The sequence below is a fragment of the Blastomyces gilchristii genome (genome assembly GCF_000003855.2).
Source record: "Blastomyces gilchristii SLH14081 genomic scaffold supercont1.12, whole genome shotgun sequence".
Classification (NCBI taxonomy): Eukaryota; Fungi; Ascomycota; class Eurotiomycetes; order Onygenales; family Ajellomycetaceae; genus Blastomyces; species Blastomyces gilchristii.
The window spans coordinates 870,071-894,149 of record NW_003101671.1 but is presented as its reverse complement, the minus strand read 5'-3'; the positions used below and the strand labels follow the sequence as shown (position 1 = coordinate 894,149).

The 24,079-nt window shown below is 35.8% G+C and overlaps 4 protein-coding genes across 5 annotated transcripts in view; 2 read left to right on the top strand and 2 right to left on the bottom strand.

Moving 5' to 3' along the window:
- Positions 1-13,048: 13,048 nt before the first annotated feature.
- Positions 13,049-16,275, top strand: BDBG_05858. Of its 2 annotated transcripts, none has more exons than XM_031722337.1 (2): positions 13,049-13,709; positions 13,807-16,275. In XM_031722337.1, the coding sequence occupies exons 1-2, from the start codon at positions 13,238-13,240 to the stop codon at positions 15,222-15,224; spliced, it is 1,890 nt and encodes a 629-aa protein (XP_031579202.1). In that variant the 5' UTR covers positions 13,049-13,237; the 3' UTR covers positions 15,225-16,275. The 2 variants fall into 2 exon arrangements, with proteins under 2 accessions (XP_031579202.1, XP_031579201.1); XM_031722338.1 differs by having other exon boundaries at positions 13,084-13,679; positions 13,807-16,194.
- Positions 15,692-20,078, bottom strand: BDBG_05857 (chromo domain-containing protein Chp1p). The gene is made up of 5 exons (XM_031722336.1): positions 18,072-20,078; positions 17,352-18,005; positions 16,954-17,276; positions 16,522-16,864; positions 15,692-16,404 (listed from the first exon to the last, which is right to left on the bottom strand). Exons 1-5 carry the CDS (start codon positions 19,743-19,745, stop codon positions 16,234-16,236), a joined length of 3,165 nt encoding a protein of 1,054 aa, XP_031579200.1. The 5' UTR covers positions 19,746-20,078; the 3' UTR covers positions 15,692-16,233.
- A 983-nt stretch (positions 20,079-21,061) lies between these two features.
- Positions 21,062-23,412, top strand: BDBG_05856 (Ras-like protein Rab-11A). The gene is made up of 5 exons (XM_002623636.2): positions 21,062-21,397; positions 21,471-21,483; positions 21,620-22,009; positions 22,106-22,186; positions 22,275-23,412. Exons 1-5 carry the CDS (start codon positions 21,377-21,379, stop codon positions 22,400-22,402), a joined length of 633 nt encoding a protein of 210 aa, XP_002623682.1. The 5' UTR covers positions 21,062-21,376; the 3' UTR covers positions 22,403-23,412.
- Positions 23,413-23,734: 322 nt separating this feature from the next.
- Positions 23,735-24,079, bottom strand: part of BDBG_05855 (F-box domain-containing protein) — a gene marked incomplete at both ends in the record, with an annotated part of 1,242 nt that continues 897 nt past the window's right edge. Inside the window, one exon of the mRNA XM_031722335.1 lies at positions 23,735-24,058. Within this exon, the coding sequence (XP_031579199.1) occupies positions 23,735-24,058 (324 nt within the window). The remainder of the gene's footprint in view (positions 24,059-24,079) is intronic.

The window sequence follows — 24,079 nt, the reverse complement described above, 5'->3', positions numbered from 1 at the left end:
AGTGAGATAAATTCATTCTTTATAATATTTCAGTTGAAATTTTTGACTGTGAAGAAGAAATACTACTTCTTAAAAATGAATTAGAAGAATACAACTCTATTCAACTGAGAAAAGAGCCTGTATGACTAAATTCAATTAAGTTCAGACAAAGCAGAAGAAATGCCTCTATTCTAGTATATATAAAGATACTTGAACAGTCAAAGATCTCTGAAGTAAGAGTAACAGATTTGAAAATGAGAGTTCATGAATACAAAGACTCAAGAATGAATCTCAAAGCTCAAACACAGTGTTCAAACTGTCAAAGATATGAACACTTTGCAATCTTCTATTTCAGAGACTTAAAATATGTATTCTGTATCAGAGATCACAAAACTAGTGAGTATAAATATAAAACATGCTCAAAAAGAGATGAAATATGTTAACATACTCTGCTTAAATACTCTAATTGTAAAGAAAAACATGCATCTAGCTCAAAAGAATGTATGTTTACTTCAAGAACTCAAAAGAACTGAAGAAAAGATGAAGCTCAAAACAAATCTAGAACTGAAGAGAATAGTTAAGTCAGTAAACTCACAACTGTAAGCTTAAAAAGAAGAAACTCTTAACTATCTAAATCTTCAAACTTCAATTCTTCAGCTAAATGTAAATAGAATTTGAATTCTCAAACTTCTGTTAAGATTAGAGAATTGAGAAATAACTCTGATAATAAACTAGATATAATACAAGCAGTTGAGATTTCTACTTTTCAGAATAGTTATAATCTACTATCTAATGATAGTGATTAAATGCTACTCTACTCTCTTTTAGTATAAATATATAATAAAAACAACAAAAAAAGTTTAAAAACTCTTCAAAAATCATATTTATTCAAAATAATGTGAATAGAAACTCAAATTGTATTTATTCTTATCTTCAAATTGCATTTGAATAAAAAGTTAATTTTATACTGCTTCAGAAGCTGATTTTTGATGCTGAGTAAAAATATGTCATTTCTCATTCAAGCTACTACTGCTTTTTACCTCAAAAGTCTGAGATAAAGTCAAGAGTAGTAATCTATGAAAGAAAGAGATCAAGATATCAATTTAATCTAAGATTGATATTATATCTGACTCTGATATTCTAATGAGTGATATTATAGATAAAGAGAATGAGTTTAATACTATACAGCTCATAAATATCTATAATAAAAAGTTATTGAAGAAAAATAATAACATCTGAATAATTAATAGAGAATTTCTGAACATAACTTTATCAAGAAACTCTATAATTGCAGAAGATTTCAATGCACATTATCTCTGATAAAATTCAGAATGTAAAAGAGCAGTAAGAGCTGATAATCTGATTAAATAAACCTTTAAGTATTCAATAGATTTAGTTAACAAGTCTGATCAATAAACATTCTTTAGAAAAGATATGAAATAGAAATCTATTATAGATCTAATCTTCATATCATAAAATCTAATAGAAAAAAGACTTATAAACTGATTTATTAATTTAAATGAGATATCAGAATCAGGTCATGAGATTATTCAATTTGATATTGAACTGAGTGAGAAATAAATAAGTGAAAATCCTCTTCTCTCTAATCAGTTTATCTTTGAAAAAGCTGACTGAAAGACAGTTAAAGAAAGCATAAAACTGTTAAAATCTGAAAGACAGAGTGAGCTGTATTGAAATCCTGATCAAGATATCTTAAATGAAATGCTTAAGAATAGAGTGAAGCTTATTATATCTATTATTCTAGCAAGTGTTAAAGACAATATTTCAAAGAGAAAGTCTTCTGAGTATTTAAAATCTTGATAAAATGAGAATATCATATCTAAAAGAAAATAATTAACTACTGCTAGAAGAGATTGAAAGAATGATATAATTTCTGATAAAGAGTTCAAAGCTGTCAGAAATGAATATTTTTCAGATATTAAAAAAGCTAAAACAGACTACTGAAATAAATTTCTTGAAGAAGTATAAGAAAAAGAAGTTTTTAAAGCTTTTAACTATACTAAAACAAGAAGTGTAGTAAAACTTTCAACCTTAGAATATGAGTTTCAGAATGAATTATATACAGCAAACTCTTTTGAGAAAAAATGTCAAGCTTTTATAAGAACTCTCTTTCAAAACTCATCAGATTCAGATTCAGAGGAAGAGAATATATCACTTCTCAACTATATTGATGAAAATGACAGGGAATGACCTGATCTTACTCAAGATGAATTAGAGTCAGCTATCTTCTCAAGTTCAGTTAAGACTGCTGCAGGGCCTGATTTAATTAATCACTTGATTATTCAAAATATATACTTCTACTTAAAGAATGAATATTTTGAGCTCTTTTTCAATCTCTTGAAAAATGAATATCATTCTGAATGCTGAAGAGAAGTCACTGAAGTGATTCTTACAAAATCTAATAGAAAAACTTCAATTTCTAAGTCATATAGAGTAATATCTCTATTGAACTATCTAGAAAAGGTTTTAGAAAAGATAATAGCTACTCAACTATCTTTTATAAGCTCTATCAGTAATTCTCTTTTATTCAGTGAATAAATAAGAGATAGAAAACAGTGTTCTGCAATTAACACTGTTCTCTCAGTTATTCATGATATTCAAATAGCAAAGTATGAAGATCTGGTCTTAACTGCAGTTTTTATTGATATAAAAGAAGTATTTAATCATGTTTCAAAGTCAAAGTTAATTCAGATATTGAAGATGTTAAAACTGTCACTTTCTCTAATAAAATGAGTTAACTGTTTTATATCTAAAAGAATTATACAACTTTTCTTTGATAAAATGAAATAAGACAAAACTGAGATAAAAATAGAAGTACTGTAAGAATCCTCAATCTCACTTATTTTATTTGCAATATACACTATATATCTATTCAAAAATAGAAATATGAGAATACTGTGATCTCTGAGTTATATGAATGATATTGATCTAGTCTACAGCTTAAAAACTATCAAAGAGAATTTGAAAGTGATTGAAGAAGCTGCAAAGAAAATCTTTGATAGAGCAGATATTAATTAAATTCAATTTAATATGAATAAAACTGAGTTAATTCATTTCTTTTCTAGATTCATTGAGAAAGAACTATCTCTAACTCTTTTAAATAGAGAGATTAAATCCAGTGTAAATATCAAATGTTTAGAAGTATGATTAAACTCCAAGTTGAATTTTAAATATCATATTTAACAAAGAACTGTCAAGACAGAATAACTATTAAACAACATAAGCAGACTATTAAATACAGAGAGAGATCTATTCTTTCAGACTATGAAACAGTTATATATAGCCTGTATTACATTAGTAGCTGATTATGAAGTTTAACTTTGATGAAATAATCAAGAGAATTTCCCTGAACTCTTTCAAAGTCTGTAAAACAGAGTCTTGAGAAGAATTCTGAAAGCATTCAAATCATCTTCTATTAAAGCAATGAAAATTAAAGCTTCAATTCCTTCTTCTGCTATTAAATTTGAAAAGACCTGTATAAACTATGCTCTGAGAGTTATAAAGATGAGCTTAAATTATATAATCAGAGAAAGAGTCTCTTCTTCATTTCCATCAATTAACTCTGGAAATGAACTGAATTAGAATAGATTTCTTGATTGAAATGAAAATAATTCTTCAAAGAAAATGTCTTCTCAACTGTACAGACTATGCTCTCTGATTAAAAATCAATTTTCTTCTTTAAATATTGAAAAAGTTGATCATGAGAAGTTATCTCTCTGAAGAGAAAAGCTTGAATCTCTTATAGACTTATAAATAGATGAACTATCAAAAGAGAAAGAATATAAACAGTATTTGAAGAGAATTTCTATAATCAATATAAAAGACTCTATTCTGATTTATTCAGATGACTTAAAAAATGAGAATTTGAATAGATTAGACACAGGCATTGCTTATACTGAAGATAATATCAATTTTATCTCAGATTTCTGAAATCTAGACTGTGAATCTGAAGTCTTTGATACTGAACTATTTATAATAGTGAAAGCTTTCAAACTCATTGAAATAAAATCTTATAAAAGAGGAAATAGTTTGAAAGAGACATGAATATTCTCTGATAGTCAAGCTGCTTTAAAAAGACTTAGAAATAGTCAGATTTATAATGATCAAATGACTCTTGAACTGATCTTAAACTCTGTTTTGAAAATTCAAAAGAGAAGAATATCAAAGCTGATAATTTATCTGCACTGAGTTCCTACTTATATGAATATTCATGACAATGAATTGGCTGATTCAGCTGCAAAAAAGAGTGTAGAATTAAGCAGATCTATTCAAAAAATTATATTCTGATCTTTTATAAAGAGAAAAATAAAAGAATCTTGTTTAGATAAGTGAAATGAAAGCTAGCAGAAATAAAAGAAGAGTATACATTATTCAAGATTTGAAACAAAACTCAAGTGGAAATCTTGTTCAATTAAATGTAAACAGAAAATATTCTCATCTATAATACAGCTGAAACTAGAACATGGCTATTTCAAATCTTATATACAAAGATTTGATGATAGATTTAACTTCATAGAATGCTCATTCTGCAATGTAAATGAGAATTCTGAGTATATTGTAATACACTGTGCATTATACAATAGTCTCAGAGTCAGATTGAAAGAGAAGTATGATCTAAATTAATTAAATATGAGATTCTTATTCTCAACTGAGACAGGAATTAAATACTTAATAGACTTTCTATTAGAAACTCAAGCAGCTATAAGAAAATGACTAAATCAGAATTATCTGAATATGAAGAGAAGGAAATCAATCAGATATAGTCTGTTAAAACAGCTATATACTATCTTTTAATAATTTGTTTTGTTACAGTCTCTCTTTACTTTATCTTTTTCTTTCAATTCCTTTCTATCTATCTATTTAATGTGTCTATCTTTAAGACTCTGTTCTCTTTTCCTTTGTCATGATATTGTCAAATGATTTCAAAGTATCAGAAGATGTCAAAATACTGTAATTTATAAACAGTTTTTGTATTCTGAGCTGGAATTTTCTGATTTTGCATATCTGAAATTGATGAATGTATAATAGTTAACTTTACAGATATAGGAAAAACTCTGAGAACTAAAAGTTCTCAGGTAGATGTCATAGTCTCTGACTGCATACATCTATAATTGAAGAATAATAATAATAATAATGATTACTATGAAGATCTCTGCTCAGTTATAAACATCTCAGAGCTTTATTACTATATTATCAGTGATCTGAATTAGACTGCAGAGATTCAGTGTGAAATATATAATCTCTAGAAGATTTAATACCTTCATGTGATAATCATGTGTGAGAAATAATGAGCTTACACCTGTTAAAACAGTATCTCAGTCATTGATAGTAACTTCAGTGTGTAGAAGAAGATTATATCAGTTATCTTATAAATAATTACAGAACTTACAAAGATAGTTCTTCACTATCTGAATTGTTCATTCTGATACATCATCAGTCTCAGAGTGATAGATGATTGATAAATAATGTATAATCTTGAGAATTTAGCAGATTCTTGTTCAGAGAGTGCTTATAAATTGACAGTCTTAATCTGATACTATAGATCTCAGTAATTCATGCATCTGATAAAATGAACTCTGTAGAAAGACTTCAGTGACTTGTTCAGCATCTATCTTATCACAAGATTTCAATATCACATCTTTACTCAATCAGTTAATAACGATCAGAATGTTCTTACAATTCTTACTCTTAGAGAGATTGACAGTGAAGTCAATTATCACATCTTATCAGATTTTATCAGAGATATTGAGCAGTTTTAGTAGATCTTTTCTACAGTTCTTTTATAAGATGATAAAGAAACAACAGTTACAGTTTCAGATAAAGTATCTGATACTGTTTGATATCTCAGATCAGTAGAATTCTTGAGAGATCATTCAGTACAGTTGTTTATAACCTGAATATTCAGTTATATATGAGTCATGCATCTCTTGTATTATCTAAGTATGTAAGAGTTTGAAGTGAGAGACTCAGTATTGTTTACAGAATCACAGAGTGTTATTGTTATTAATTGAATATTTTGAGATGTCAGTCTTTATACATAATTCTGAAGAAAATCAAGATGCTTCTTATTATACTACCTCAGTGAGAGTCTGAAGAAGTTCATCAGTCTGAGCTATTGTATATCACAGTTTATTCAGTATAGAAGAAGTGAAGATATCAGTATTAGTATCAGTTCAGAGAGAGAGTGTTCTAATCAGAGAAGTATATATAGTATTATGAGTTATTTCATCTTGATCAACTAATATCTTCAAATCTAAAAGCTAATGTTCTTAATTCATTCAATGAGTGTCTATTATATCAGAAGGTATATCTTACTCTTATTATAAGAGAACATCTGTCATCAAGTTCTGACTGTCAGAACATTAGTGTATTATAAAATGAAAGTGACTTAAAAACTCAGATCATTACATCTGTTATTCAGTGAGTTTATAAGTGATTATAAAGTGCTTGAGATTCTTATAATCTGTGATTATCTCAAATTCAGAGATACTTCAGAGTTCAGAGTCTTATTCTTCTAAACAATGTATAATTATAAGAAGTTTCTTATTATAGATCTCATAATTGCATTCAGTGAGACTCAGTTTCTTAGACATGAAGATGTATAATTGTAAGACATCTTTATTATTATATTATAATATAGCTTCTTCTGTGATATAGTCAGAGAAGTCAGCTTCAACAACTGTTTTATAATCAGAATTGAATATTATCAGTAGAGAGATATTAATGAACATCTTTTTCATCTGTATAAATACAGCTTCAGTGTTCACTGATTATTGAAATACTGAGTTCTTCTTAGTGAGTTCTGTAAGTGATCTCATGATATCTGAGAAGTTTTATATAAATCACTGATAAAAGTGAGTGAATTCAATGAAGCTTTGTACATCTTTCACAGTGTATAAGACCTCTTATTTAAGAATAGCAGAGACTTTCTCAGAATTCATTCAGATTCTCTTATCAGCTTCTATGATAAAGTCTAGATATTTTATACTTTTATTCTTAAAATCATACTTGTCTATGTCTATCAGTAGTTCTGCTTCTCATAGTCATTGTAATATTTTTTGTATATATTCTTGATATTCTTTTCTGAACTCATCAGTGAAGATGAGAATGTTATCAAGATATACAGATAGAAATTCATTAAGAAAGTCTTGAAGTGCTTAGTTGATATACTTCTGAAATGTACTGAGAGTGTTAGTCAGTCTGAAGAGTGTGACTACTCATTCAAAGAGATTATATTGTGTTTGAAATACTATAAGTCACTCATCTCCTTCAGTGATATGAATCTTATGAAACACAGTGATAACATCTAGCTTTATAAATCATTGAGCTTGTTCAATATAAGTTAGAGTTTCATTGATAAGAGATAAAGAATAGCAGTCTTTCTTTATTAATCTATTCAGTTCTTGATAGTTTACATAGATTCAGAGTTCTTCACTTGATTTCTTTACATAGAGAACAGAGACTGTGATAGAAGAGTTACTAACATGTATGAATCTCTTATTTAACAGATCATTAAGTGTCTTTTGAAGAAGAAGAAGTTTATCTCAGAACATGTTATAAAGAAGATCTTATAATAATTCAGAGTCTTTATTATTCTTCTTCTCTAACTTGATACTGTGATTCACTTCTGAGCCTTGTAAGAGATATATGTTTGTAATGTTATCTTGTTAAAAGATATCTAGATATTTATAATATTATTGAGAGAGTTTGATATGAGAATCTGTTATTATAGTACAGAATAACTTTTCTAGAGCTTTCTTAATATCAGTCAGACTGACAGAATAGATTGTCACATGATTCTACTATTAGCAACTTCTTTTTCAGAGCATTTCATAAGCATTGACAGAGATCTGTGTCAGATTCATAATTTTGTGAATGTTGTCTTCATGAATTCTATCATTGTTAGAGAATATCAAGCTTCTGTTTTAAGTATTCAATAAGATGCCTTGTTCAGATAGTCAGACAAGTTCTAGTATAAGATTATAGTCAAGATTGTTAACTTCATATGTATAAACATTCTCATGCTGATATTCTTCAACATCTATGTTTAGTTTTATCATGTAACAGGTGCAAATATCTTTTGAATCATTAAATTCTATGAGAAGTCAGAGTTTTAATAAGAAGATACACTGAAGATTATAACATCTTATAACTGAAGATTTAATCATTGCATAGTAACATAGACTGCTATCTATCATAGTCTTCATATTATACATATTATTCATCACAGTAGATATAAGAATTACATTCATTATCATCTTTTCTTTAAATTATTATTATCTGATCTCTTCAAGCTTCTGTTTGCAAATTTGAACAGAAGCTAATCTTTTCTCTGTTTCATCAGAGTGTTCTCATAGTTATCTTCTGAATCTTTCTTCAATGCAATGTGATTAATGCAGACAGACACTGATTCATTTTTTGAGTAAGAAGACACTGATCTTTCTCTCAAGTGAGAAGGTATATAGACTGATCAGCACTTGAAAGTGATATATTCTGATCAGTTACATTTGATGCATATCTCATATTGATATTGATCAGCGACTTCTTCAGAAGTAATCTCAGAAACTCAGAAGTCTGTTCAGACAGTAGAGACTCTTGCTTATATATAGATATTTAAGTTCACTTAATTCATGACATCTGCATTGTCATTCTTCAGTACAGATGTATAAGTGACTGAGATATAATATCTTCTATCACTGTTCTGTATACTCTTGAGCTTGATAAGATGATCATTCAATGTCTGAAGTTATATACAGAAATCTTCATAAGTCTGATCTTCATCTACACTTATAAGAATCTGTAAGAGTTTAAAAGTTAATGCCTTCTTAAGTATACTAATCTTTATTTGATTCTCTCAAGATTAATCATCTGCTTCTAGAATCTTGATATTAAAGTCAGAAATGAATGTTATGAGAGAAGTGTTTCTCTGTCAGACACTCTATAATCAATCTAATACTTTCTGTTATATGACAGTGTTTTGAAACAGAATATCAAGATATTTAATGATATTGTCAAATATTTATAATACTAGTTCACATGCTTTCATTCATGAATGAAACTTCTGTTTCATGCAATCTCTCAATCATTTATTGATATATTAATCTTGATTGATTAGTGAACTGATGACATCTTTATCTACACTTAGTTTCATGAGCATTTTCAATCTTTATGATAAGTAGAGAGTGAGATCAGAAGTATTAAAATATGTAAGAATATTTAAGTGTTTCTTCAGTATTCATATTGTGTTCATATTCAATTCTGTCAGTGTTGAAATTATCTGTGCAGAGGTTTCTAGTTGAGATAATCATTGAATTTCCTTATACTGACATTGTTAAGTTGCATGTATATCAGCTATCTGTTGCTGTTGTAATTTCAACATTACTCAGAGTCACTGTAACACTGTATCTATACTTATGTTCAAGAGTTCTCTTATATTATTATTAGACATAGTTATATCATTCATCAGATATATAGTATCTGTGAAATTGAAAGAAATGTAATTATATAAATCTCTTATATATCTAAGATGTCAGAACTCTCAGATCTTTCACTGATATTCTCTTTATAAGATCTTATTACAGAGTTAGAGTGACTGATGAGTAAGCTTCTATCTAGAAACTCAGTGTTCACTTAACTGATTGAGACTTGATATTCATTTAGCTGTTTAATTATTTCTCTATTTCTTACACATTGTTATGTATTTGAATATCTTCTTGATAAATAATTGTTTCTAATAAGAAGATGATAAAATATTTTTCAAGTGTAGAAGATCTACACTAAATAGATCAGTATAATATTTATAGATCTTATATAACAAAGTAAAAAATGTTAAAGAAGAAAAGAAAGAGAAAGTGTGAGAATCAGTGATTAGAGTAAATATTTATACATATATATAGTAATGTATACAGTGAAGCTTCAGAATGAAAGAATAAGAATTCTGTAAGTTTTTTAGCTGAAAATCAGTAATTAAGAATGACTGAGAATCAGAGCTTTCAGTGAAATCTATGAAGTGTAATGAAATAGTCTATATAATAATCAGGCGCAGCCTGCTACAAAAAGTATTAATAGATTTAAGCTCTATTAAGTTACTATCTAATATATTATATTCATTATCTATATTATTAAGAGACTGTAGTGCCCTGGTGGCTGAATGATTAATGCGGCCACTCAGTAGCACCTTGGCATGGGAAACCAAGGCACATGAGTTCGAAACCCGCAGAGAATACATTAAATTCAGAACTCAAGCACCTCAGATTTCTAATAAATACAGAGGTGTACAAATCACTTCAATAAATCACTCTATGTTTCTGAGCTGAAAAGTTATTATCATATGTATCTAATTATCACTTCTTTGTATTTTCCTATGTTCTTGTTATCTTGATGTGATCTCAACACCTGTATTTTCTTCTGTATAATTAACACTTAACCTGTATTTAACATCACGCAAGAACTTATCATAAGCTCCGCTTGTATATAAGTATAATGAAAGAATAATAATAATAATAATAATAAGAGACTGTAGTAATTGTAGAGAGAATTCATCTTTAAGTAATAAAGAATATTAATTAAAGTATATCTGATATTAAGTATCTTAAGATTTAAAAGATACACTGTCTTTTATCAATAATTATAATATAATGAGAAGAGATAGTGAGTTATAAAATAACAGAGATAATAGAAGAATGACTGAGAATTTAAAAAATATTAGTTTAATAATGATTAGATAGATATTTAGAGTAGATATATAACTATGTCATACTTACTCACTCTCTGTAGTGAGTGTGTCACAGTGTATGAAAAACCACACTGTAAAGAAAATATTTTGAATATAGTAATCTTTAAAAATTAATTAATAATCATTATCACATCTATCTATAATATAAAGATTATCTATATACTCATTAGAAGATGTAGAATTCACTGTAAGTTGAGATTCTATAGAATTATCTTATTGTAGTTGAGTAACTGTAGATTTTATAGATTTGATTTCAATTAATTAAAGAGTCTTATTAAATGTCTTTTTCATCTTATCTGCTCTATGAGTTGTAATCTTGCAATTGATATTCTTAATAGTGAGAACTTCATCTACTTACATCTGTCTGTGAGAGAATTTAATAACTTAGTATCTATTTGCTTAATAATGATTTGTAAGTTCACTCTCACAGTGCATATTCAATTCTATCTGAATTATACTACTCTTGAAGATCTTGTTCAACTGTCTTATTAAATCAGATGTAAGAGTATTCTTCACATCTTCTAAGGTCTTGACTGCTGTATTAATTTAATGATGTAGTTTTGCAACTGTCTCTGAAGAGGTTAATTATAAGAAAACAGTTGATGATTAATCTGCAGATAATAAGATAAAGTGATTGCATACATTATTATCATTATTATATATATTGAGATTCAGAGCATCATCAATGATAAGAGGTCTCAATTAATTGAGAATTATATTATAATTAACTGAATACATTTCACAGTCAGCAAAGCCAGCTCTCACAGTATCAGATTTAAATACTTATAGTCAGATACTCTTCAGATTAGTAAGAAATTATCTGTCATTATACTACTTATATCTGTAGCAGATAGTCTCATTAACTGTCTTTGTATAATAATGCTTATACTGCTGAAAAGATATATTATCAAGAGATTATAGAATATAACTTATATAAGATAAGAATCTGAACAGAATAATCTTATAAAGATTACAGTATTAAATGAATTCTTCTATAAGATGAGAATCATGATTATTTATTAATAGCAGTCAATAACTGCTCATTTAATACTTTTTTATCATCTTATTGAACTGCTTGATTCATTCAAATTCAATCTCATCATTTGTAAAGCCAGACTTGAATACAGTGATGATGTAATTGTCAGATAAGTTAAAGTATGTATATCAATTCTCTAAATGAATCTTTGATTTTATTATAATCAATGAATTCAATATATATTATCTACATTAATATACTTTATCACTGTTATTAATCTGCAGAAGTATAATGACTGTATAACAGAATTTATATCTTTAAAGATAGTTATAACTCACTGTCTGCATTCTTCTTCTTCTTAAAATTTAATCTTATTAAAGTTGTAAATATCACAGTGAAAAAATTGATATTCATTGAAGACAGCTTTATATTAATTAAATCAGTTAATAATAAAGCTTATATTCTTATAAGACACTTATTTTAAATTCATGAATTTTTACTTAACTCATTTATAATCTGATAAGTATTTGATGAATTAATATATTTATATCTTACTTACTGTGAGAGATGCAGTCTCTGAATCTATATAATACTGTTTTAATATACAGTTTGTAGCAGCTTTAATATACTTGATAATGAATAAATAAAAATTAATATTCAACTGATGAATTTATATCTTAATTGTCTCTTTCTGACTATTATTTAATACTCAATTCAGTGAAACTCTCATAGTTCTTGATTTCTTTCTGTTAATTCTCTCATATAAGATAATATATGAAACTTTGAATTCTCATGACAGAGATATGATTTTGAATTTTGAATTGCTTTTATATATATTAACAGCTCTTTACAACTTCTTCTCAGTGTAATTAGAAGATTTAGACATGATTATAATTAATAATAATTATTTAAAGATGAAGAATAAAGATATTGAAAATATTTTCTTTACAGTGTGATTTTTCATACACTGTGATGCACTCACTATAGAGAGTGAGTAAGCATAGCACGATTAATTCTGAAATCAATTAAATATTTTATATAAGCAGTGTTGATTTTTCATATATAATGAAACTATTTCTTCTCAAACTCTCTATAAGATATTAGATTGTAAGTATATGTGAAGTCTCTTATTGATTCAGAAGTTAGCAGAGCTTTGACAGAAGTTTAAAGGAGTTTAGTTGGTCACACTAATCCGAAAATATCAAGAAGAGAGGCTGAGCATGCTGAGATAACGTTATCCTCTAACACTCAGCAAAGCCACGTGACACTGACGTAATCGCTCACGTGCTCCCGATATGCGGGGAAGAAGGCTCCGGGAAGGTTGCAGCAGGCAAGCTCTGGCCAAGCACATCCCCAACCTCATCACATCCAACATCTTCTCGACTCTCTGCGCAACTCCACTCTGCCAGCGCTGGCTGAGTTCATTTGCGGTATTCGTTTTATCATTTATACTCACAAAGCCCTTGTTTGAGTCCTCAATTACTCCTCCCACTGCCAGCTTTAAGGGCCAGCTGGATGACTCCAAAATGAGGCGACTATCGATGAGTTTTCTCCTCCCCTTCAGGTCCCCGCTTAGACCGCTCGACTGGAAAACACCGACAACTTCCCCCGTCCGCCGAAGAGTCCAACTTTCATATCTGGCTCTCTATTCTATCCACCGCCATCTCTCGACCTCCTCCCGGTGTTCTTCTCCCTCTCAATTCCACCGCTCTGATTTCACTAGCCAGCCATTCACCGGCAGCTATGAACCGGGCCTCCCAACATCCGGCCCATTGGGCTCCGCTCCCTCCTTTGGTGCTCCGCGATTGACTCCTAAAATGCTCAAACAGCATCTGGATCAATTCGTCGTTGGCCAGGATAGGGCTAAGAAGGTGTTGAGTGTGGCTGTTTACAATCACTATCAACGGGTGCAGGAGCTGCAGAGGCGGGAGGAAGAGGAGGAGGAATTGAGGGCACAACAAGCACGTCGTGAGTCGGTAGAAGGACATCCCGTAGAGAGTATGCCGCTATTGCTCTATCGTATTTCCCAGATGACAATTGGTATACATGTTTGAGTTTGCTGCTGACTTGTTTGGTCCTTGATTCATCTCTCTAGCTGAATTCCCAGGTCAGCAACGGACCATTCATACCCAAAGAACTACCAATGATGACAATGCGCGATCAGGACCACTCCCCGTCGACTCTTCTCCTTTGACGTTGGAGAAATCTAATATCCTGCTGCTTGGCCCATCGGGCGTAGGCAAGACTCTGATGGCAAAAACATTAGCTCGCGTATTGTCCGTGCCATTCAGCATGTCTGACTGCACTCCATTTACACAAGCCGGATATATTGGAGAGGACGCAGATGTGTGTGTCCATAGATTGCTAGCTGCTGCCAATTACGATGTAGCCCAGGCAGAACGAGGCATTATTTGCCTTGACGAGGTTGACAAGATCGCCACAGCAAAAGTTAGCCACGGGAAAGATGTGAGCGGAGAAGGAGTGCAACAAGCCTTGCTAAAGATCATTGAAGGAACGACTATTCAGATCCAAGCGAAACCAGAGCGAAGCGCTCCCCGTTCGGGTGGATCACTAAATTCCAACCCAGGCAGCGGCAGTGGTAATTTTGGAGGATCGTCCTTCAATTCAACTCCACCAGGATCCTCTGGCAAAGCTGAAGTTTACAATGTGCGGACAGACAACATCCTTTTTATCTTCTCGGGCGCCTTCGTAGGCCTAAACAAACTGATCATGGATCGGATATCGCGTGGCTCCATCGGGTTTGGCCAACCTGTACGGGCATCATCAAACTCATTTAGTTCCCACAATGCTTCACATGCAGCTTCCACCCCACCTATTCCAATCCTACCAGGTTCTGAGGAGGAAGCACTATATAAGAAGCATCTGCCTTTCTTTACCCCGGCGCCATTACCGTCTGGGTCCGGCGCTGACGAAGAACCAACCTACTTTAACCCGCTTGACCTCCTTACACCCCCAGACCTCCAAACCTATGGATTTATCCCCGAGCTTGTGGGCCGCATCCCCATCACCACCGCTCTTTCCCAGCTCACCCACCCTCTCCTACTCCGCATCCTAACAGAGCCACGCAACTCCTTACTCGCCCAATACACCACGCTCTTCTCCCTCTCAGGCATCGAACTTCGCTTCACGACACCTGCCCTTCACAAAATAGCGAATAACGCCATGTCAATGGCGACTGGCGCGCGAGGCCTGCGTACGGAAATGGAAATGATCCTCGGCGACGCCATGTTCGAGGCACCGGGCTCCAGCGTGAAATTCGTCCTCGTCACCGAGGCCGTTGCTGCGCGGAAAGAGAAAGCCGTGTACCTCGCTCGTGGGCAGGGTGGCAAGTTCCACGCAATGATCGCCGCAGAAGAAAGCGAGTGGGAGGAGAAGATGAGGAAGCAAAAGGAAGGGGGCGGAAACAATAGTACTAATAATAACAATGACAATAGCTTTGAGCAGTGGAGGTCGCGAGCCAGGACAGATACGGCTGTTGGCGGGTTTTCGTGACATGCATCGAAAGCTAGCCACCAGAAAATAGGTTGGGTATATTATAAAAGGACATGACCATGTTACTGAATTGCCTTATTCTCGAAGATATGTCTTGTCGGCCTCGATACAAGAAAAAGAAGACATCTCCATGACCAGATCGTGGGTCATTATTCTCTTTTCTTGAAACCTCGTTCATGAAATCATCGTTATTTGAAAGGGGGTTCAATCGAGTCATCCTCACTACACGCTACAGGATTTCATATCTCTACTTTGTCCTATCCTTCCCCCGGTCACTCTGTTAAGACACTCCAGCGTGTTTTTCCCTTTTTTTTTTTTTTTTTTTTTTTTTTTTTTTTTTTTTTTTTTTTTTTTTTTATCTGTCCTCCCCTTTTCTTCTTTTCTTCCCTTCATGTCGATCCCCTCCCCCGATTATTTACTTTTACGCTCACGCTTTATGATGATCAAACTAGGTTACCGGGAGTTGTTTGTTCCCCTTTTTTATGTGTTTCACATTTCGTTCTGTCCGTTTTCAATTTTCCATTTTTTGTTTTACGACTTGCAGTGTTGATACGGGTTTACGCCTTGTATGTTTTGGGTCGATTTCGTCATACCATTCTCTTCATTTCTCACGGGTTGCAGTTTTTACTTATGCCAGTATAGTATGATTCAACATGAACATTAGTTAGTTACCTACATAACTAAGCTACCTAGGTATTCGTGTGTGTGTGCTACTTAGGTGCTTTCCCACCGTTCCATTCGTTCTCTTGCTGTGGAAATTGCTATAAGCGCAAGCAACTCAACACCTCTGTACAGCACGTACATGTATGCACGTAACTAGCACACATATCGCATAAATATGGTAGTCGCCTGAGAAAAGTAAAATTAAACAAAAGCATAGAAGGTAGGACAAAATCACGAACCAAGGCATGGATCCCCCCCCAATCCGATCCGTATACTGAATAACCAGGCTTCCCAGCATAAAGAATGCCTAGTACCCATCTCATCCCATCTTGCATTGAAACTATATCTAGGTACATTTTGTCGGTGAGACTTTCTCACCCTTATTGTCGCGGTCACGGTCACGGTTCCGGTCCCTGTCCCGGCCCCGGTCCTTGCCACCACTACTAATACTGGCGCTAACCTGCGTGGAGGAAGTCATGAATTTTCGCTTGAAGTCTGGGTAATGCATGACTTCAATCTGATGGGGTGGGGAAGCGCGAGGCGATTTTGTTTAAAACGTTAGATCACAGTTCGCTTCTCATTATTTTCAGGAAGAAAGGCGGTTTGGGGGCCGGGTCGGTTCTTAAATACGTACATGAGTCCACGCCTGCCATCGCGGCTGCGGTTTCTGCGTGGTTAGTACCACAAACCGCCGAAATCTGTCCGCATTGATCAACGCGTAGCCTGCAAAATACTCAATGAGGTGATCAGCATCTCTCTCTTCTTGCGTCAGCCCCTTGGGGATATTCGGGTAATCTTCTTCGCGCCGTGAGCCGTAATCCGGTATGTCGCGTGTCGAGATGAAGGGGTGGTGCTGGCCCTCATCATCACGGAGTCCATCCAACGAGTCCGGAGAACCCTCGCGCCGGTAAGTGTTATAGTGTCCCACGGGATATTCGGGAATGAGGCTATTGATCGTAAGGTACATTTGCCAAAGTCTAGAGCAAGAAAACACATCGAGACCAATTAGTCCCCAAAAATAGAACCAGTACGAAAAGGGAAAACAGAAAGGAGGTCCGACACTCACGTATCGTCTGGCCAGCTCACGCAAATATCAGACAGCCAACGCTGTACGTTTGGCCGTAGAAACATCTTCCATGTCCCTGGAAATTTTCTCCCTACATAAACCCCAAACCAGGTGAGAACCTTTAAAGCGGCTTTTGGCGCCTTCAACATAAAGTCCTCTGTCATCAGAATAATCCCTCCATGTGGGAAAAGCCTTTGGAGGTGGCTATAGTAACCAAGATATTTAATCGGTTCAGCAAGGGAGATACTAAACACATTCACGTGAGACCGTAACAGCTTCGAAAGCATCTGTAGGTTTTCATAATGGATGAACTTCTGATGGAACTGTCATGCCGGATGGTTAACTTTGCTTGCACAGATGTATAGTTTGATGTGAAAATTGAAAATTGTAAGTCTCACCAGTACAGTGCCAGTTGTTACAGTCTTGACAAACCTTTCCCAGTCACCCTCGATGCGATTTGAAAAGGAAACCATATCATAGTGCTTTAAGAAAAGTAGGACCAGTTGAAACTCATCTTCCACCTCACGCGGGAAATACAGGTAAAAGGATCGCGCAGTCCGGGAGGTATTCACAATGCTGAGCTCATCATAAGTGATACCAAACCGCTCTCGGAAAATGGATACAATATCCATGGGGCCATTGGCTGCAGACAAGATTTTCGACAGTGAAGATTGGATTCCATGTTGCTGTGCCATAGACTCTATCGGCTGCGGGTTCATATTAAAATGATTTTCCTCCCCGCCTGCGCTGTGTTCACCGGCATGGTAGAGTGTTCCCTTAGCAGAGACGGGCCGAAGACTGTTAACAGGAGCAAGACCACTCCGTACCGCAATGCGGAGCCTCGCAGGCGGATACGCGTCGGACCCGTTCAAAAAACTCCAATCTGGGCAATCTGAAGCGTAGGCTACGATGACCGTTGGTATGTCGTCTTTTGGGTGATACCATAAAGCAGCCAACCGATTGTCACTCAAGTAGTCTGCTAGTTCATTAACTGCCGTGGAAGTATCATCATAACCAAGTACGTAACCATTGCAGTATTTTTTGTTTTGCCTCTGTAGAATGAATCAATTAGTCAGTGTTCAAATATTAATGTTGTGTGCCAAGAAAGAGTTACCTACCCTATCACATAATTGTCTGTATTGGTCAAGGTTGCACACATCTTTAAAATGTATATCAATCATGTTTTGTGATTTGAGAAGCACCAACTGCCAAATTGATGTTTTTGTTAGGCCTCCCAGCCTGACATCGCCTATTTCCTTACTCTCTGGTCCAAATCGGAGGTGGGCAAGCGCTTCTGTCGGTTGGAACAATCGGAAACGGCCTCCTGTTCCTTGTATTCCTCTTGGTGTGGCATGACGGCTTGGTCTAAGTGGGCTAGTTTCGCGTGGAGAAAATGCGGGTGACCGAATGATACTAGTTTCCGAGTTATAACTATTAAGAGAGCCTTCATGGGAGAGTTTTTGTGATGGTTGCCCCGAAGCGTGTTGAGCCTGATTAGATCGATAGCCACTTCTCGCCTCAGTTGACACATCGATTCTGGTTGGACTATCATGAGAATGGCGGCGATTGTTAGCCTCATGATGGGGCTGATCTTGCTCAACGAACAAGCTTTCTGAATTGGGAGAGATTCGAAAGTCTGATGGCGATTCAGAAACTTGAGTTGTACTGTTCTGGGATGCAATCCATTCGCCTGGAGGTCTCAACTCTAGTTGCATGATATCTGGTGTTAAGTCCCGCCGCATGGCTTTCTCATACCTGTTTTTAGAGGACAAATTGCGGAAAAACGTTGGGTTTGAGCCCGTTTTTTTTGTTGCTCGGATGGAAACACTTCTGTTCGCTAGCCCAGTGGGGATCAAGGGTCCTGGGACTTGAGATTGGTCATTTACAGATTCTCTAGGTGATGAGCATGAAGGTGCCTGACCTTGCGCAGGAGACAGCCAGGAGTGGGACGAAGGGTGAGTGGATGATGAGGTTTTTAATTTTAAAATTGGCCGCGCCTCGTGACGTTCAGAAGCTTTCTGCAGCTTCTTTGGAGTCTGTACTTGCTTTGTTGGAGATATAAGTTTGGTGGATTGCGTGGATTGCGTGGATTGAAGGTTAGTTGCTGGAGCTCTGGCTGCGGAAGTGGCATCGCATTTATTCTTTTTGTTCGTAAATTCAGCCGATGGCGGCCGTATTGAAGCAGAAGCCTGAGACTTGCTTGGGTCGCTGTGAGATAGCGAGGGAGGAGCAGCCATTGCCGCCCCGTGTTTTGTCTTGCTGTTGGACGAGCGTCGTGGTTTCTTTCGCAATGACTGCCAACCCTCCTCTTCATTCTCTCCCTCCACATCAACATCATCGCCGACAATAAAGCCATCCAGGTCAGAGTCACTGTCCCGGCTATCATAAGCGGCACCGGAACTCTCAGTTGAAGGGGACACCGCGAGACCTAGGCGAATCCGCTTCGCTCGACGCCTGCGTTGTCTATCGAGTTTCGCGTTTTCAATCTCCTCAATCCTGCGTGCCAGAGCTTCCACATCCACATCTAAAGGCTGATGTTCTCCAGGCGCAATTTTCTTCCTCCATTCCACCAAGGTGCTAGGATCACAAAAGGACTCCTCCGGCTCCCACGTTGCTCTCTCCAGCGGGTAGCCAGCCCACTTTACCAGATATGCATCACCGTTAGCAAAGCTCTTTTGGGCAAGAATAGCTTCCACTTCATATTCCGACCGCGGCTCACTACCAACTGTTGAAGTGACTGAAATGTCATCGTCGTCGCCTATGGATCCAGTTGACGCCTCCTTGGAAGTCATGGCAAAATCAAAATTTTTGGCCACGCTAAAGTGAAAAGAATGTAGAAAACAATAGTGTATATGGCTATGAAAGGACGGCGCATCATAGATTTCGACGCGTCGTGTTTCGTATCATTATAGCATAAAGGAACAACTACGCATCGAGCATGAATGACAGGTCAAAGGATGAATTCCGGCTTTCTACGCGCAGACAAAGAAATTGCGCTTGTGAAAAGCGAGGAAGGGATGGCGGCAGATACCCTTTACAATGACGGGCTATTGGCGTAGTGTCCTGTAGAGAGCGGGTTCCTCATTCATTCATATATCAACATATCAACATATCAACATATCAACATAATAATCATCAACATATGGCAAGTATCAAACCAGCCCCCGGCTTATCTCAGCGGGCTCAGACCTCTGGCTCGGTTTGAACAGGTTGCAGCATTATTAACTAATCCGGCATGACACTAACCTACTTTTGATACAAGTCATGTGCTCAGAGCAATCCTCACCAGAGAGTCTGAGAAGAAATGGTTTCATCTTTAATGAAGATTTCTGAGATTTACAAGGATTTTTCAGATTCTTTAACTTTGACTTTCTATTACTATATATTTATATATCTTTGAGATTTAAAAATCATCTTAGCTTATAACTAAAGAGAAGAAGAATAAAAATATTTCTTTAATATTTTAAAAAAATCTATATTTAAGATAGATATATACTCTTGAAAATAATCATATTTTTTAATCTCAGAATTTCTAAGAGTTTTTTTTTATATAAGAAATTAAATCAAAATTTCTATATTTAAAAATACACTAGTTAACTTTGAGATGATACTTCTATTCTAAGAACTTAAGATATGAATATAAAAATCAGATATATCATGAGAATATTATTATTCTAAGATTTCAAGATAATACAGAAATAATGAATTTATAAAATTAAGTTAAAATTCTCTTTTATATTCAGAGTACTGAGTAAATTCTTTTTATATTATTAATAATCAGAAACTGTTTCTTCTCAGATACTTTATAAGATATTATCACTCACATGACCTGATTTTACTATTTGGATTAGCTTATTACTTATTTGAGGTTAGCTCATGACATAATCATCAATCCAGTGTTAAAACAGCAATGGAATATCTGGAGAAGCGTCTGAGCTTGCTGAGATAACCCCCGGCGTTTGTTCTTTATTAACACAATCAGCACGTGATGTATTTCTTGGCAACTTCTTGTTGGGGGGTTCTTGCTTACTCAGCCAGTTCCCCCCCCCCGTCTCAGGATGGCTTGCCACGAAAGTACCCAGTACTAAAATTACTTGCCAATAGACCAGGGGAATTAGGTACCAGGTACCTACTATTCTGCCGCTCCACACCCTCCTGTTCCGTCTCCCATCTCAAACCTCAGACAACACAGCTTCATATAGCGGACATCTAGTTGCCTACTTCTTACTTTCTATCAACACACAACGCTTCCCACCTCCCGATATTTACTTAACGCCATTGACTGGCAGACAGTCTTTTACCTTCTTGTCAACCTAGCACCCTGTTTCGAGGTTTATCTTGTTCTAGTGTCACTCTTATCACCTTATTATAACCCCTTTCCCGAGAAGAGAGACTGCAGCTCTCGCCCTCCACATCCTCCCTCATGGCTAACGACGAATATGATGTAAGTCGTTCTTCTCGTTCTCCTCTACTGCATCTGTCTGTGTGATAATATCTAATGCTTCTGCAACTTCTAGTTCCTTTTCAAAGGTACAGCCCGCACGAGCTTTGCGCCGCTCCCTCACGCCACCATCTAATCCCTTCCCACCTCTTGACACCTTAATAATTATGCAAAATTTTGTTCCATATAACTAACCAAGATCTCGACTTTACTTCGGGAACATAGTGGTCCTTATCGGAGACTCCGGCGTCGGCAAATCCAACCTGCTGAGCCGATTCACCCGCAATGAATTCAACCTCGATTCAAAGTCCACCATCGGTGTCGAGTTCGCAACCCGCTCTATCCAGGTAGACGGCAAGACAATCAAGGCTCAGATTTGGGATACCGCAGGCCAGGAACGATACAGGGCCATCACATCTGCATACTACCGTGGCGCAGTGGGTGCCCTCCTTGTATATGATACCACTAAGGAACAGACCTTCGCAAACTGCGAGCGATGGTTGAAAGAGTTACGGGAACATGCCGACAAAAACATTGTCATTATGCTCGTGGGAAACAAGATCGATCAGAAACATGTGCGGGCTATTAAAACTGATCAAGGCGCTGAATTTGCGGGTATGTTGTAACTTGTTTTCCAGTCTCAAATCCATCCCCTGAAGCCTAAAATTAGGGAATCTCTTTATTCCTCAGGTTAACTGGCCTATATAACAGAGACAAGGAAGCTATCCTTCATCGAAACGTCTGCCCTCGACGCCACCAATGTCGAGCTTGCTTTCCAAAATATTCTTACAGGTAATACAAACTCACAGTTCCTATAACCACCTTAGATTTTTTCTCATTCCTACAAGGTACAAAACAGCTGACAGGGCGTCTTATTTAGAAATCTACCGCATCGTTTCCAGTAAAGCGCTCGAAAACGGTACCTCAGGGCAGAACCCTCTAGGCGACCGCAAGGTTGTAGAAATCACGAAGTCGCAGGATGCAGACGCAAAGCAAAAGTGCTGCTAAAAAAAAGTATAACACAGGGGTTCTAGATCACCACTCTAGAAGCATTCGCCTGGACAAGGCGCTTGCTCCCAGTGAAAGACTAGGTGGTTGTGGCGAGATTTAGATATGACTGAGGTTTTTTTGTTTTTTTGTTTTTTTTTTGTAACGTTTGGGTCTTGGTCTGGACTGGACGTATGGCGACTTCGCTTGTTATTTATCTTCTTTTTCTTTTCCCCCTTCTACTTCACCCTTTTTTCTCCGACCCTTTTTTCTCCGGTCGTCAAGGTCGATCTAAACCTGAAGAACCGTCCCGTTGTGTTTCTGTATGTGTCATGTCATGCCCCATGCCGTGTCCTCTATTTACCTGCCCCGCATGTTTTTATTCATTTTCGCCTTGTCCGCCAATTAAAGCTTCTTTTCACTGTCATTCTACGGCCTAGGGAGAGCAGCATGGTGATGTGAGAAGAAAAAAAAGACAATGGCTAAGGTGGAATGTAATTGAGCATGGAAAGAGGGATAATCTGAAGACCCGATGGAGTTCGATGAGGATATCCCCGATTTCCAGAAGTGAATGTTTACGGCCACACGGGATCAATGATTTGTGGAGTTGCCCGTTGGCCCTCTTTTTTTTTTTTTTTTTTTTTTTTTTTTTTTTTTTTTTTTCTGGCCTTCCTCGTCCTTCCTCTTCATCATCATTTTCTCCCTTCTTCTAACTGTTTTGGGCTTTTTACTTCATCAGTTTACTTGACAATCTTCTTGCATCCCCCATTCCTTTCTTTTTGACCCCCAGTTTTTGTCGTCTCTATACTCGCCTTTTTTTTTTTTTTTTTTCACCTTCACATTCTTTACGATCCATCATCCTCCTTTCTCCCGTGGCTGTTAATTATTAATTATTCTTGCAAATATAAACTAAATTTCTATTGTTTGTTCTATCTCTTGCCCCTCTTTCTAACTTTTGTTACTTGGTGTGTGTTATGTTTTATACTCCGTAGTGTGAGTTAAACTATCGCTGGAATCGTGTTCCCAGCCCTGCCCGACATAGACTACGTTTCACATATATGGTTCTCGCCACTCAGTACTCCGTAGTTCACCGAATAACTCAAAACAAAATCGGCTGATTCACTTTATCTACTTGTAAAACTACCTAAAACAAAAAGTGGGTATGTAATAATCACGCACATTCAAACGTCATTCCAGATCGCCAAATCAAGTTAGATCCATCAAAACAAAAAGAACGAGGCGGAAAAACGACAGCGAGAAGCCGAAAATTACTATATAGGACGGTATATATCGACATCCAGGGTGAAGAAAGAAAGAATGGAGGAACAAAAACCACACTCCACAGAACTGCTGTCAGCTCTTCGCTGTGGCAATGCCCACTTCCCCGTCAACAATCGAAAAATGCAGCTCCATATAGTCCCCTCCACGTTCGTTCATTACCCATTCAAGCGTCTGTCCGAATGTTTCGCCATTATTGTCGAACCAGTCTCCCATCGACCGCACGTAGCTTTCAACCTGTCCCTTGAGGGGAGCGTTTTCTCTCAACCATAGCACCTGCGAAGGGTCCAGCTTCATCATGTCCTCGACAACATAGTAATGGTGAATTTGGTCGCCCCAACCCTCCGTTCCGGGCTCGTGGTAGAGATCGGGAGTGAAATTTGGTGACGTATTTGTTAACTGTTGAGATAATGACGTTAT

Coding starts and splice junctions, on each gene's coding strand:
- BDBG_05857 (XM_031722336.1), bottom strand. CDS start 19,745: ATGACTTCCAAGGAGGCGTCAACTGGATCCATAGGCGACGACGATGAC. Junction 18,006..18,071: donor ACAGACAATTATGTGATAGG/GTAGGTAACTCT, acceptor TTCATTCTACAG/AGGCAAAACAAAAAATACTG. Junction 17,277..17,351: donor TAACAACTGGCACTGTACTG/GTGAGACTTACA, acceptor CCGGCATGACAG/TTCCATCAGAAGTTCATCCA.
- BDBG_05856 (XM_002623636.2), top strand. CDS start 21,377: ATGGCTAACGACGAATATGAT. Junction 22,010..22,105: donor TCAAGGCGCTGAATTTGCGG/GTATGTTGTAAC, acceptor CCTATATAACAG/AGACAAGGAAGCTATCCTTC. Junction 22,187..22,274: donor TTTCCAAAATATTCTTACAG/GTAATACAAACT, acceptor CGTCTTATTTAG/AAATCTACCGCATCGTTTCC.
- BDBG_05858 (XM_031722337.1), top strand. CDS start 13,238: ATGAGGCGACTATCGATGAGTTTTCTCCTCCCCTTCAGGTCCCCGCTT. Junction 13,710..13,806: donor AGAAGGACATCCCGTAGAGA/GTATGCCGCTAT, acceptor TCATCTCTCTAG/CTGAATTCCCAGGTCAGCAA.